Source organism: Eublepharis macularius, chromosome 5 (assembly GCF_028583425.1).
Source record: "Eublepharis macularius isolate TG4126 chromosome 5, MPM_Emac_v1.0, whole genome shotgun sequence".
In the NCBI taxonomy this organism is placed as follows: Eukaryota; Metazoa; Chordata; class Lepidosauria; order Squamata; family Eublepharidae; genus Eublepharis; species Eublepharis macularius.
The window spans coordinates 163,240,824-163,257,333 of record NC_072794.1 but is presented as its reverse complement, the minus strand read 5'-3'; the positions used below and the strand labels follow the sequence as shown (position 1 = coordinate 163,257,333).

Genomic DNA, 16,510 nt, shown 5'->3' with positions numbered 1-16,510 from the left:
TGGGAGAGGCAGCAGGTGATTTCTGATGTACATTCTGAAGTTAGTCCCATAAGAGGACTGTGTAAAAAACCTCACAGGATGTTTGAATTTGTTTTCCATTATATGAAAGGAGAGGCGATGCCTTAGTAACAGGTCTTCTGTGGTTCATAAAAAGTTGTTCCAGTGATTCTCCCACTCTGAAATTTAGTTCTTACCAGAGAAGATGAAATGATAGCATAGTTTTATGAAAAATATGTGGATTTACAGCATAGACCTTAAAAATACTAAATTTCTAATCGTAAACTCAATGTTTACTACTCACTTATTTTAGTATACTATACAGACAATGAATAGAAACTTTTAGATAGACAACTGTCTCAGTTATTTCTGTATGTATACGTGTGTGAGAAAAGACATAAAATACACAATTCACATTTTTCAAGTGGTGCTAAATGGAATTCACTGTTTTTATAACATAATGACAATAAAAGTATTTGATACAAAGTGGTTATTGTGTCTTTCAATTTAAATGTTTTTGTGAGTTTATACCTTTGATTACTAGTAGTCTGTGAAATAAACTTCTGGTTTTTTGTCTTGTGAAATAAAACTTCTGGTTTTTAGAAAAGACTTGATAAGTTACTAGAAACATTATTTCACAGACTGCTCCACTTCACAGAGTCCATTCTGGATTTCAAGTTATTAGTAAGCTTAAAAGCTGGGAAAGTATTTTTTTTAAAAGTCAGTTCCTATATATTAGGAGAGATCAAACGTAAAAAGTAGCGTTTATCACAATACATTTAGAATTGGGTCCAGGAAGTACTCTAGAAAGCAAAAGAAAGGAAATTATTTGCCGTTTATGAGACGTGATTGTGGGCTAAATGGCTGAGACATAACTCATGGTGACAATAGATATCTGAGCTGGAATACATCTCCTGAAGCCTCCATCTATACTTAGATCACTGGGTGATTCTGCCATATAGCTGAGGTCCTTTTTGCAAGAGTTTACTTCAACATGTCAAAATCAAGAAAGAGAGAAGGAAACATCATTTGTAATATCACTGAAACATTTTAATAAACCTTGGGAGTAGGGCTGTGCATGGGTGGGGAGATTCAGTATTCCCGAAGCGGGAAAATGATTTGGAATACCCCCAAATCTGAAGCGGCAAGCCGCTTTGGATTCAGAGTTTGGGAATCACTTCAGTATGCTCTCTGAAGATTCAGAGCATACTGAAGCGAGGGGGGGGACTCCCTACCACCATCACCCACCCTTCCTGGGGCAACCCCTCTACCCCCCACCCCCGGGGAGACCCCTCCACCCCCTACCCAATCCTGGGGAGACCCCTCCACCCCCACCCAACCCTGGAGAGACCCCTCCAACCCCCACCCACTTATCTGGCGGCGGGAGGGTATCAGCTGGGTGGCGGGCTGCCATCGCCGCTGCTGTGGCAGCGGCAGCACGGCCTGGAGCCAGCCGGCTCCTCTGCCGCTGCCACGCCACCGCCCAAGCCCGCAGGGTGGTGGGGAAGGCCGGAGCCTCCTCCTCCAGCCCATCCTGCCCCTCAAATGGCTGTGGCACGCCGGGCATTTGAGGGCCAGAAAGGGCCAGAGGTGGCGGCTCCAGCCTTCCCCACCACCCCACAGACTTGGGTGGTGGCACGTCGGCGGCAGAGGAGCCAGCCCAGAGCCACCACAAAGTAGGTGGGGGTATTGATATTTAAAGGTCCCCGCCGCTGGGACCTTTAAACAAGTCCCGAAGCTTTGCAAGGCATTTCCGAATGCTTTGGAAAGCTTTGCTTCGGTATGCTTCGGGAATACTGAAGCTTGCCAAATCGGGTCCGCTTCAGGTATCTTTGCCCGAAGTGAAACCCGAATAGCACTGCCCTACTTGGAAGCTAAAGTTGTGAATTAATTATTCGACTTCTGATGAAAGCAGTCTTTGTTAGGGTCAGTTACATAGCAGTCAGAAATGGAAATTAGGAAAATGGACCAAAATTACTGTTTACAGCTCCTTCGGGCAGATTCTCCATACCTACATAAATGAAAAATCACAGTTCCTTCATTCACATGTGTATATTTACATAACTGACCACTCCCCACAGCAACATTTGGCCTTGTATATATCTTCTGGCTGTTTCTACTCAATTCATCTCTCCCCTCCTTTTTTCTCCAATGTGGAGGAGTGCTGGGAGAAGATAACTTGGAATCTTCCACTAACCACCACTTTAATAAAAAGCTTAATATTTATTCACTTTCATAACTTCCATTTACCCGAGATATGATGACGAGTGTTTTTCCTATTGTCCATCTTCATCCACAGATCTTGGCTGGTTTTCTTTTTCAGGATTTTAGTGTGTTTTCAAATTCAGTGATAATGAAATCACAGGTGATGTTATCAGAGTGGATATCTTCAAAGTTTATATACTTCATTTATACCCTGCCTTTCTCCCCAATGGAGATCGGATGCAGCCTACATTGTTCTCCATTTCATCTTCACAACAACCCTGTAACAGGCTAGGCTGAGAATGAGTGACTGGCCTATGGTCATTCAGTAACCTGTGGCTGAGTAGCAATTTGAACCCAAGTCTCCTAGATCTTAGACACTCTAGTCACTATACCTTACTGGCTCTCCAGAACTCTCCATACATATATCAAGTTAGACAATGTTTGGCAGCACAGACTCAGTATTTTTAGATAACACGCATCACCTGTTTTAAAAACAATGATAAAAACATTTTCCCCCATCTGTTTATAACAGGGAAAGGGTTTTTTCTCAAAAAAGCATCACCTGCCACTCTGGAAATCACACATTTCAGTGCATTTATATGCATCGTGGCATACCCTTTCCCAACGGCATAGACCCTCACCCAAACTGCTTCTTCCCTTTTCTCAAAAACAAGCATGCTAATATTGTCAACTAAATAGCCAGCAGTCAGTGGCCTGGCTATGAGCAGCTTGACTTTCAAGGCTGAGGAGAACCATTCCCCTACGCTGCTGCCAACATCTTACCAAAAATAAATCAACGGAAGTGGTTTAAGGAGTTAGAAAGTTGTAAGGAAAACCACCCAAACAGTATTTCTATGTAACGAATATCACTGTTTTATTCCCCCCCCCTATGAAATCTATATCTAGATCTAACACTAAAATCTTTGAATAGCTACAACCTTTCAAAAGTTTATAGAAGAGACAACTTGAAAGTATCATCATGGGTCCTGCTTGGAAGTCTACACCATTTGGATACACAGAACGCCATATCCCACATTTTGATTTTGAGAGCGGCAATTTATATAAATCTATGGGCCTTCAAAGTGAAATATATCCTTAGATGTGACAATTTCTTTAAGCTAAAATAAATCTCAGATGTCTTAAAAATACAAGCTGGAAAAAAAATTAACATTAAACTGAACATAACAGGAAATTCTCATCTCCAATCCTTCTTTATCAACCTTTTTATACTAAAATTTATTTCTGGACCAAGATTACAAGTTAATTTAGTTTTCTTAACTTGTCCTCCAGTGGGAATTGTTAGAGATGAAACAAATTACTCAATCCCTTTTTGTGTTGCAGTAGACAGTATACAGTTCATAAAACTGACATAGTCCATGCTAAGGACTGCAATCCAGAAGTTGCATGCAGTAACATTTAAAACTAAAAACAAAATCTGATCTATGAGAAATAACATGAAATAACAATGTATTAGATGACTCAGCACATAAATTCTTCAGAACAGTACAAAGGAGGCAAGTTGCAGCTTTGTGTGATATCTCAGTAGGTTTGTTTATATAAACATTGGGTTGGGTAGCATGGATCCATTCTGCTAAAGGTGCTTTCCTTGAGGGTAAGGAGACTGTCCCAACTTGAGGATCTTGAGTCATATCTGGTGAAGAGCAAGATTCAGGTTCAGTAGAACAAAGACCAGCTAGATTTCCAGGGTATGAGCTATTAAGAGTCAAAGTTCCCTTTGATGAGCTTTGACTGTTGTAAGCTCATAACCTGAAAATCAAGTTGGTCTTTAAGGTGCTACTGGACCTGAATCTTGCTATTCTACTACAGACCAACAGGACTACCTATCTGGAAACATCTGGTGAAGACCCCTTGTTCCAGAGGAAAGTACCACTGATAACAGAATGGATCCATAAGATCCGAGCAATTAAGCTTATAACTACATTGATTCATTATACTGCAGTTCTAAAGCATTTTGTCTAAACAACTCTCTCTTTTCCTTCAGCAATTGTTTCTAGGCCCTTACTCAGCAGATTCTCTAACATGTTAACTTACACATATGTCATTAAACTTTCAACTGAAATACAAACATACTTTATTATAGGAGAAGTGACTATATATAAAAAAAATCAAAGCAATACATTAATGAATTATTGAAATGTAATATAGTTCCAGTGTATTGGGGAAGGATGTTAGATCATTTTGCTGATAGATGAAAATGTTAGAAATAATGGGATCGACAAATAGTTTTCAAAAGCAAAATTCTGTTTACAGATTTGGAGGTGTGACCTGTAGAATGTTGCATTGTCCCTGATTGTCCATCAACATTAGAATAAACATTATTTTAACTAGAAAATTTATTAGAATAAAACCCTGCGCTTCAGAATTAGAATATCTTTTGTACTCATTACTTACCTTTAGCCCTCTTATGGTAAATTCAAATATTAATATGTTGATTTGGAAAGAAATAATATATGCTTACTGAAATATAATTGAAGTTAATACAGCATAGTGAAAATTATCTGTGAATCAGGATGTCAACAGTTAAATATGTCACCCACAAACTTAATATGTAACTTTAAACAGGCTACTTTTCTCCTTGATCTCAGATAATCTTGATCTACTTTACAGGGCTATCAGAATAACTTTGAAATCTGAAAGTGCTTTACAAATACTAAGTATTTATTCAGTCCATAACATTTGCAAAGTCTTTTGCTAACTGTCTGGGAAAGCTCTGTGGACAACATGGACTGCAAAGCTGTGGTTGAAACTGAAAATGTGTGACAAAAGTATAAATTCTTCCCCCGCTCTATATACATACATAATACTTAGAGCTTGGGCTTGTATTATGTACAGAAAATTAAAACTTAAACAGAACATTTATGAAACAGAGTCACAAATGTTTTCATATGGTATCTCTAATACAGTTATCTTTCCATGTGTATGTTAGTATTTATTTAGAAAATGTATACGCAACCTGTTCAGAACCCTATTTTCCATGGGATTTCTGGTATATTTTTATAGAACAAACTGTAAAGGCCCAGTTTTGTATTTGTATTGTACGTTTGCCAAATACTCACCTAAATAAGGTCAAACTTCATTTGTTCACCACTGAAATCTTTAACATTATAAATGGAATGATTAAAGTCCTCTGCACTGTCAGGTCTCATCTGTAACTGCATCTGGCTCATTCTTTCAAGAAACAGAAAAAAACAATATATTCATTTCCCTTCATAAAGCTACTATACAATGTTCTATTAATTATCAACAGGTTGGCATAGTGGTGTACTTAGACATAAGGAGCTTCCTGCTGATGGAAAGGCCTCTTGCCTTGACGGAGGGCTCCTTGTTCCAGAAGTGTTCATCACTCCCAGTGGAACAAAGTAGTAGAAGTCAGTTGAATGTTTCTTCCAGAAAGATTGTGCTGCTACAACCTTCAAGCATTTACACTTTCAGTATTTTCTGTAGTTAATTGTTTAAAAGACTACTCCTGGTGATTATAATTTTGTCCATATTAAACCTAATTGAATTAAAGATGTAATGATTACTTCCCATTACATCTACCAGTTCTGCAATGTAAATGTATATATAGGTAAAGGTAGTCCCCTGTGCAAGCACTGAGTCATTACTTATTGCAGCTTAAGCTCTGCTCACGACCTGAGTTCGATCCTGGCGGAAACTGGGTTCAGGTAGCTGGGTCAAGGTTGACTCAGCCTTCCATCCTTCCGAGGTTGGTAAAATGAGTACCCAGTTTCCTGGGGGTAAAGTGTAGATGATTGGGGAAGGCAATGACAAACCACCCTGTAAAAAGTCTGCCAAGAAAAAGTCATGATGCGACGTCCCCCCATGGGTCAGTAATGACTCGGTGCTCGCACAGGGGACTACCTTTACCGAAATATATATATAGCTTTCACAGTGTTTAAGGAAATAACATTAATGTGTATATTACCTTGCACACTGAGATATTTGTATTGTATTAAAATACCTACATTTGTTGGGCTTTCAGTAGCAAACCTTTTTTGCTATAAACTGTAAGGGATTTAATGAATTTCAAATACAGACTGTTTCATATCAGTTGATAAAGTATTTGCAATCTGCAGCTCTACCTATTGCTAAAATTACTAAAAAGTATCACTACTTTAAGCTTAAATTTAAAATTCTTACACGGAATGTTCTTTTGTCTTGCAGGACTTGAATTGACACGTCCAAACTTAATTCTTGGATTAGTTATTTGTCAAAAAGCTAAGCGTCCAGCAGCTGTATTAGAATCTGAAAAGACAGAAGAAAAGCGAAGCAGAATTCAATTACAGGATGAAACAGAAGTACCTACGTATTCTAAAGGCACTTCACTTTCTCAGCAAGACAAGAAATCTCCAAAATTCTCCCTGTATTCTGGAGATACAGTTGCCAGTACACCACCTGGTTCTCCACCACCTCCACCACCAATTCCCTCTTTGGAACAATCTTCAGTTGTAACTCCTTCTGTGCTAAAAATATTGTCATCAATTAAAACAGGAAACTCAACCACTGCCACTTCATCAAATGTTTCATTGCCAGGAAGTAACACAAGTACCCCATCCTCTACAGCTCCCTCATCTTCAAAATCATCCACACCTCTCGATCACATTCTGCAAACACTGTTTGGGAAAAAAAAATCTTTTGACTCTGTTAACAAGGACTCTGAAATTACTCAGATTTCTAAGACTGAAGCTCAAACCATTTCTGAAGAAGGACTACCAACTGTTCCATTACTGGATCCCATTGTGCAGCAGTTTGGGCAGATGTCAAAAGATAAAGCTATAGAAGAGGAGGAAGATGACAGACCTTATGATCCTGAGGAAGAGTATGCCCCAGAGAGAGCTTTTGAAATGCAGAGTGGTGAAAGCGGACTTGAAAAACGATGTGAAGCTTCAGAGCATGAAGATGAAGCCTATGATCCAGAAGATGAAACTATTTTAGAAGAGGCAAAAGTTACTGTTGATGACTTACCTAATAAAATGTTTTCAGAGTCTAAAAACAACTCTTTGGCAACATCTGCTCCATTTGTGCCGGATATACCAGCTTCAACATCTTTGGTAGAGCAGCAGAAAATGTTAGAAGAATTAAACAAACAAATAGAAGAACAGAAAAGGCAACTGGAAGAACAGGAAGAAGCTCTTAGGCAGCAAAGAGCAGCTGTGGGTGTATCAATGGCTTGTTTTTCAGTGTCTGATGCTTTACTGTCACCTCCTCCAAAGTCAGCCATAGCGAAAATTGAATTATTTCAAAATGAAAAACAACCTGCTGAAAAATCTGAACTGATCACATCCTTAAGTCAGACTCAACTGTTAAGTCAGGGAATTGATCCTAGACAAAGCAGGGATCCCCGACAAGCTCGAAGGATCATAGCTGAAAGTAACGAAAATGCTGACTCTAATTTGAAGACACAAACAATACAGACAGAATCCTCTACAGGGGAAATTCTTTTACCTAGCTATTCAGGTCCACCACAAACGTTACTTAACAAAGATGATAAAACATTGATGTCTATTACTCAGCCTGGTCATAATGAAACATGGGTAACAGGTGAAAAGAGTTCTGCATTGCCTGAACAAGACGTACCTACTATCAAGTTTGAAAATTCTCCACAAGTTCACCAGGAAACCATAAATAAATCTGCTGGTGAAGCATCCATAACTGCACCTGTTCGTAAAGTACTGCTTCCCACACCTCCCAATCCATGTTTCCTGTCTAGTTTCTCTGCACCTAACGATGCTCAGAATATAAGTTGGTCAAATGTGTCTCAGGGCAATAATACAGCAGGTGTAGGAAGAGATTCTTTTTCAGGCACTGTATTCCCACCCCATGAAAAAGTTCCTGGTCACTTTGAAGCAGAAAGAGGGCCCTCTTCATTGCAATATGACGGCCAAAAAAATCCTCAGTCTTGCCACTTTTTTGAAAAAGTGGAAAATCCAGCAATTCAAAGTGAAGAAGAAAGAGGTGGACCCCCTTTTTCTTCTGTTGGCCAAAAGGGTGTTCCCAGTCCACTAATTTGTGGTGCTCCTGATTTTCATGGACCGAGGGGCCCACCACCACAGTTTACTGAAGGACATAATCCTCCTCCAAATAACGATGGACAAAGGGGGCCTCCGCCAAACAGGTTTGGAGCTCCAAGAACACCTATTCCTTCATTATTCTCTGCACAACATGGACCACCTCCTCTCTTTGGTGATAACAGGGGCCCTTCACCATCATTTCCTGGAGGTCCACAAGAAATGGCACCTTCTCAGTTTGAAGAACATAGGGAACCTCACAAGGAACACAAGGATTTTCCAGATTCCCAGTATCACGAGATGCCTGGACCTCCTGGAAAGTTCGAAGGTCCTGAGCCTCCCCAGTTTATGGGAAATAGAGGACCTTCACCTTTTCCTTTTGGGGGTCAAAGAAGGCCTCCTCCAACTCAATTTAAAAGTCAAAGAGGAGGCCCACCACCACAGTTTGGAGGACCAAGAGGTCCCCCTCCTAATCATTTTGGAGGTTCAAGAGGTCCTCCTCCAAATCAGTTCGAAGGACAAAGAGGACCTGCTCCAGGTCACATGCCAGGATCAAGAGGACTCTTACCACCACCATTTGAGGAACGAAGAGGGAGCCCGCCACCCAGATTTCCAAGCCAGAGAGGCCCAGCACCACATCAGTTTGGTGGGCCAAGGGGACCTGCACCTGGTCTATTTCCAGACCAAAATGAACCTTCCTCAAATAGACATAATTTTCAAGGGCAGGCTCAGCAAGGTATGAAACCAGCCCCCAGACCACTTCTGGATCTTCCAAGTCATCCACCACAACACAGAAAAGAGATGTGGGATGAAACTGGGCCCCCAGCTTCTCATTCTAATACTTCAGGACAGGGGTCCGACTCAGAAGGACAATGGTCAGCATCTGATTTTCGAGATGGCCGAAGTAATGAATATAGAGCTCAAAATTTTGAAGGGAGACAAAGAGAGAGATTTGAGGGTGTTAATAAGGAGAAAATATTAGAGCAGCCTGATGTCCAACAATCTGATAATCGACCAAATAGAGGACCTGATGATAGACGAAGAGATCGGGATCATAATCGGCCATGGGAAAGAGACCGTGGCAGAAACTGGAATAGAGGCAGGGAAAGGGATTGGGAGAGACATAGAGAAAGAGACTGGGATAAAAACAGAGATAGAAACTATAACAAAGACCGGGAAAGAGAGTCAGACCGAGGTAAAGACTGGGAACGAAACAGAGAGAGAGGCAGAACCAGAGAAGGTGATTTTTACCGAAGACGGGACCGATCAAGAAGCAGGGACCGGGATCATGATAGATACAGGGAGAGAGAACAATTTCGAAACAGAGAAAAAGATCGAGAAAGGGATAGGGACCGTGACAAAGAAAGAATCAGAGATCGCAAGGACCGCAGTAAAAGTAAGGAATGTGACAAAGACTCAAAGCCAGAAATACAAACAGGTGGCCAAAGGCCATCACATCCTGAAGATGTTCCTTCTTCCAGTAAGACATAGAAAGGGAATGACCACTCAATAACGAGTCACTCAGAAAAAAGGCAACTGTATGAACTGACTCTGAACTCTTTGTATATATTGTATATTCTGGCAGAAAAATACTTTGGTAAAGCCTGTTTCACAAAAATGGAACATTTTTGAACAACTGTACAATGCATCAGATATTCATATATTAGGCAGGTATTTGCTGGACTTGCTATACTATGTTCGTAATGTTTTATTACAAAATACAATGAGCAAACTCCTTGTCTGTGTTGGTGTAATGCCAGTCTGCTGAGGGATTCTGATAAGGCTTAAATGGAGCCCTGACTTTCCCATTTAGCCCATGTGCACAAGTGTGCATGCAGGCAACTGGGACTTTTCATTGCTCACAATGTTGCACTGCTTCTCAAGAAGAAAAAGCAAGTATCGAGCCTTATGGGGATCCCTCCATGTGCAGATTCTGTGCCCATGCAGGGAAGGATCATGCCTGTAGCATTATACTTGTGAAATGTTGCTTTCTCCTACTTCCTTTATCTTAAAATTTCCATTGACAGATAATAAAAATGGAAATGTCTTCAAAGAGCACATTGCTTTTTAAGGATATAAAGTTATGTTTTCTAATAACTTGAACTGTAATTTTATGAGAACTTAAGCAAGATCTTAGAAGCCATATCTTTGCATCGCCAATACGTAATATTTGTTTTCGTTTCAAGTTGTTCCTACGCTCGAGAGCCCAATATTTCTGTCCTATCTAATTATGGATGGATTTTCTGTATTTAAGTAGCTAATGCTGAGGAGCAGTGTTATTTCTCATTTGTAACTGGCAGAATATTTGAATAGGAAATGTTAAGTTTCTAAGTTCACTATTTTCCTTTTTATATAAGGGCATTTTGACTTAAAGACAATTTAGAGTACAGACAAGAAATGAATATTTCTAAATAACTACTTTTCATCTGAGTAAAATGTTTTAAATGTTGCATTTTTACAAAAAAGGTATAATTAATGAAAATTAATGACATCTACATATAATGCAACTAAGCTTTTAAAACATGCTTATTGGAAATTATTTTATAAATTATTGAATTGCTTCCATTGATGTAGAGCTGAATGTTACACTTCAGAATTCAAGCAATTTGGCTTTCCCTATAAATATTAGTCATTAGGGATCAATTAATATTAAGAAGATTCTTAGTCATAAATTAAAATATCGATACACATTCCAGCCAAAGATAAGCACTTTTAAGTCCCATTGATTTAAGTGGGAGTGAAATTTAAGCATATGTTTAAAAGTCCTGTTCGCATTAATATAATCTAAAGGGGCTTAACTTTGGAGTTGTCAAAAAATTCGTGATTATTTTGATGATATTGAAAGTAAATATATTTGAGCAAAGGTTGGAATAGTAGAGCCACTGTGAATAGTTCAGTACTTTAAAAGGGACAGCTTTTCACATGAAATGCAGTATACTCTTACTTTTCTTGTTTTGTTCAAGTTCATAATTCTGAAGTGTGCATAGAAAAAGAATACTGCCAGTTAAATTGGGTTTGTACATTTACAGTTGGATAGTTTCTTTGATATTTTTATTAAAAATTCAAATGCAAAATTAGATTCTTAACATTTGCATTTTGAAGTCTGCATTACAATTAGCACTACTCCATAAATCACTACGGATTTACACTTTATATTGGTACATAGTATTTAAACATCAAGTACATATTGGATTTAAAAAATGGGCTGTGTACAAAAACTTTTGCAAAATGTTAAAGATGATATAGAGTGCAAATATCTAATATGATGTAACTTTTATTCAAGGCGTTTCTAATTTAGACATACATTTAAGTATGCAAAATCAAGTGTTTGTTTAGGTTTACTTGACAGGATTCTGTAAATTGTATTTTATATTTCAGAATATCACTGTACATTAAATGTGGGACTTCATAGGTTTTGTTACTGAACGTCAAATAAAAATCTACAGAAATTCTTTGTATGAAAATTATACGAATTAGCTGTAACATCTGACAGATAAACTAGTAGTCTAATTTGTCACTCTTTTTGGAAGACAGAAAAGACCAGAAGATGACTTGTAAAACAAGAATTCCATTCAAAGGTTTTCATTAAAGCAGATATTATTGACTATGTTGTTTAATATTAGCCAAACAGTCATATAGCTTGCAAACAAATCACAAACCCAATATGTGTAAGGTCACAACACAGTCATCTGAGCTTTACACCCTGGGCCCTGATCTGGATTTAGCTTGAAGTTCTAGAAAGTAATGCCTATATGTACTTGTGAATCAAGCACTCTTACAGCTTGAATAGGCAAACCAACTTAACGAAAAGTGTTTTTCGACCTTGCAGCTGTCTGAGCTACTTAAATAGAAAAGTTGGTGCCCCTGGCTTTATGTAAGCAGCTTTCTATAAAGTGGGCCTTGGCCTAATATGTAAATAGTTAAAAGATACCATTTTTGATGGAAAAAGTTGACAAAGTCACTGCAGACTAAGTCCCACATTGTACAACTGTATTAGATTACAGTACTAATTATGGTAATAGATCCTGAGGAGTTAGCCATGTTAGTCTGTAGTAGCAAAATAGTAAAGAGTCCAGTAGCACCTTTAAGACTAACCAACTTTACTGTAGCATAAGCTTTCGAGAACCACAGTTCTGACGAAGAGAACTGTGGTTCTCGAAAGCTTATGCTACAGTAAAGTTGGTTAGTCTTAAAGGTGCTACTGGACTCAGTACTAATTATGGTAAACATTCAAGCTGCAATTAATCTTTGCATGCGCATATAACCTCTTTGGCTACACCCCATCATAGTCCCTGAAACGCAGGCCCAAGGATTGGGAAACACTGGCTTTAGTCCTGCAGGGCCACAGGTAGGAGAAATTGGCAGCAAAATGGTCAAGGAAATTCTTCGCTGCTTGTAACGCTGAAGTTTAGCACATAGTTTAGAGATCTCTCTTGCTATAAAAGCTTAAAAAGGAGACATACATCTTACACTAACCCCCCAAACATACAAAATGGCTTGGTTTAGATCTCGCAGGTGAGCCTGATCTCGTCAGATCTCAGAAGCTAAGCAGGTTCAGCCTTGGTTAGTAATTGGATGGGAGACCTCCAATGAAGACCAGGGTTGCAGAGGTAGGTAATGGCAAACCACCTCTGTTAGTCTCCTGCCATGAAACCCCCACCAAATCAATTAGGATTTGACGACAGTATTTCATTTCAGCTTGTTAAGTAAATATGCAATTCTCAATAAACATGCAGCTGATCTCAAAATGTAACCCGAGCATCCCTCTACCGGTTTTTAAAATTTCATGGCTCCCTAAGCCCTCTCCCCCCCTTACTAGCACACACTGGGCACAGCCAACTTCTTTTTAAAGCATGCAAATATTCTATTTCCTTCCATCCTCAAAATAACACAGTAAGATCATTATCTTTCGTACTTGAAAAGAGCAAGACATTTCCTTATTAGTAGTTAATAACTTCTAGATAGAGGCCTACTAAACAAGGGTAAGGAAAGAGTGGAAACAGCTTCTTGCATAAGTAGAAAAAGACCACCAATGCACAAAATCAGAACTGGTACTTGAACACTGCCAATGGCTATTGTATAGATACAGAATGCCATATGTATGCTGAAATCCTTTGCACTAGAAAATAGAGTGAAAACCAGTTCAATTTTACACCTGAAGTATCTTTGACGACTGCATAAAAATTGTACCTCCTTGGTGCCACTCAACCAATTAGGATTTCTTGGGCTCAGCTGTTGATTACCAATAACCAGTCAGCTTATTTTCTGGCTAGTATGCTGAGGTGATCAGGGAGTTGAGGCGACTACAGACAATAGCAACTCTGTATAAGATCCCATCCTTCAAAAGCTGGGGACCCTAATACTGCCCTCTTCCTTGAGGTTGAGAGTCCTCGATCTCATTCATAGAAATGGAGAAGATTTTCATGTTTGCCAGAGAGCTCACCCTCTGTCCTTACAAAGGGCTTGTGCTCCTGCAGGAGTAACCTCAGGATGTCTACAGACCCCAGTTTGGGAATCTGTTCTCTGTTATCCAGAAACGTAACATTTGGTACTTGTAGGCCAAGATGCATTGATTACCTGCCCCCAAGATAAGGCTATTTTATATTTCTCAGTCGCAAGATGGAGTGCAATGCTTACAACAGCCAGCATTCCAACACACAGTAAACCAAACTACCTGAGATGCAATATTGGCTGTGCCTGTGACAATTCTGTTGGCAATTTGCATGTCTGAATTTGGGATTAGGGCACTTCCACTAGCAGCTAATAATGTGAATCTATGATTGCAGAAGGTAAATTGAAGTTACTAGAGAAAAGGAGGAGTCCTCCAATTCTATGGATTGGCATCAAGTTTAAAAGGACAAAGCGGTTAACTCTACATGTGTATTGAGAAACAGAATAGACCACAAAAGGTAAAAAAAAACCACATTGTTTTCGTACAAAAGAATGAAATCAATGAGTCCGGCCAAGACTTCAGAAATTCATGACTTTATAGAAATCGGCTCTGTATTTGGCAGAATTAGGGTGTAAGAAGAACAAGGTTGCAGGGTTTATTCACACGTGCATGTTTTTTTATTATTATTTTATTTTATTTATCCAAATTTAATTTCACACGTGCATGTTAATCACTCAGTCACTATAACGGAGGATGATGTCACTTGTACAATAGAAAAGAGTAACAGTTCCAGTAGCACCTATAAGACTAACAAGATTAGTGGTAAGGTATGAGTTTTCATGAGCCATAGCTCACTTCTTCAGATACACAGCTCACTTCTTTGATATTAAGAAGTGAGCTGTGGCTCAAACCTCATACCCTACCACTAATTTTGTTAGTCTTATAGGCGCTATTGGACTCTTGCTCTTTTCCACTGCTACAGGCAAGCACGGCTACCCATCTTGACTTGTACAATAGTTATCACAGGCCAAATGCTATAAATAGAGTTTTCATAGCACCCGATATTTAAGCATACACAATACTTTTTTGAAGGAGGCAGTTCCCTTGGTCAGCTACAAGTCATTAAGATTTTAATGAAGCAATGAGTGGTGTACATACATTTCAGAACCTATCTTCATCATCACCAGCTGTATGCTACAGGTTAACCAACACAAGGTTTGGGGGTAGATAAAGCATTCAAAGGGAAGTGAACAGCACTGGAAACCAAGAATGAAATGTATTGAAATATTCTAATGGAGAAAATATTTAATAGAGGAAGGACCTTTTTATAATTAACATATTTGTGGATTGTGGTTGTCAGTGCATGTTGTCATACATAACAAAATTATCTTTGGTATAAAAAGATTGCATTGTCTACACTGATACATTTTTACAGAGTTGATAAGGTTTTGTTGTGATAGTTCCTGCAAAAGTAGTTTATTATGCTGCAACACTTAAAAACAATTTAAAAGTAGTTTTTTTGTTTTAAAAACATTTTGTTTCAACTTTTATCCTCCTGTTTCTGACAATGTTAGTCCCATGTAGAGTTACTCCAGTGTAAGCACACTGAAATCAATGGACTTAGACTAGAGTAATTCTGCATAGGATTGTACTATGAGTCTTTTAAAACACACACATTTTCATCAGAATTTCTAACAAAGGATAAAATAAAAACTAAAAATCTGACATATTCACCGTGCTCCAGCAACTGATTTAAAGGCAAATCCAAAGTACTGAAGAAAGTTGCTGTGAAAAGTGGTGCTGAAAATGATGCAAAGGAGAAAGGGTTCGGGTGGAAGATATATGAGATGCAAACTATTGCCAGCAAAATAAAATTTGACAAAATATGAGAAACAAATGTAGGGTACAAAAGGCTTTCTCCCATGAAATGATTACCTCTTTCAGAAGAAAAAAAATGGCTACTTGTTATGATGTTATTTATGGTTGGCATTAAAAACTAAATTCTAAACATTGGCAATGAATTATTTAAAACTAATGTAAATGTAAATGTATGATGAAAGTGCAGTAAGGAATTTTAATAGTTACTTGCTTTTATTTCAGAACACCAGGGATAAAGCAACTACAAAATACACAGAGTAAACTATATATGAAAGTAACTTTTAAAAATTCTGTTAATGGTTATAGAGCAGGGTTATGCAGGTGCCCTAATTCTTGCATGGCTGGGAAGATTACTTTTTCTATAGAAAACCACAACTGCAATCTGAGAATATATACATGCATTATCAGATGAATTAATTTTTTAAAATAAATTATGCCCTGTCTGCTTCTACGTAGCCCCAAGGAGGTTTACAACAATCAAAATCTGTGAAAATAAGTCACAAATTAACATCAACAAATAAACTGAAACACCACACACACCCCTCTCTAAGAACCTAAGCACCTGGATTAAAAGCCCTTAAAAATTCAGCCTATACAGTTTTCAGAACTGTGACAAAGTGAAGGCCTTCCTCACGTGTTAAAGAAGCCTACTCCACAAAGAAGGAGCAACTATACAGCAAGGCCGTGAATGGGCTGAGGAGGCAGATCTCACCCTACATGAGAGATCCACCAACAAGCCCTGACTGGAAGTTGCTGCACAGTTCGTATGAGGAAAGGCAACTCTTCCAAGGTCAAGAAGGGCTTTAAAGTTAAGGACCAGAATCCTGAACTGAACCTGGAAATGATCTGGCAACCTGGTGCGATGCTGAATAATGTGAAGTGGGCTCTTTAAAAAGCTTATGGCACAATAAGCCTATTTTTTAAGGTGCTAGAAGGCGCAGATTGTGCTGCAATAGATTAATACTGTGGTTTCAAATGGGTTCCCTGTTGGTCTGCAATTGAAGAGCAA

General features: G+C 38.7%; 1 protein-coding gene across 4 annotated transcripts in view; it reads left to right on the top strand.

Annotated features, from left to right (window-relative positions):
- Nucleotides 1–11,835, top strand: part of DIDO1 (death inducer-obliterator 1) — a 75,300-nt gene extending 63,465 nt beyond the window's left edge. For all 4 annotated transcript variants that reach the window (XM_054979362.1, XM_054979360.1, XM_054979359.1 and 1 more), the window contains one exon: nt 6,388–11,835. In XM_054979362.1, coding sequence (XP_054835337.1) covers nt 6,388–9,722 — 3,335 coding nt within the window. In that variant the 3' untranslated portion in view covers nt 9,723–11,835. The remainder of the gene's footprint in view (nt 1–6,387) is intronic.
- The last annotated feature ends 4,675 nt before the right edge of the window (nt 11,836–16,510 follow it).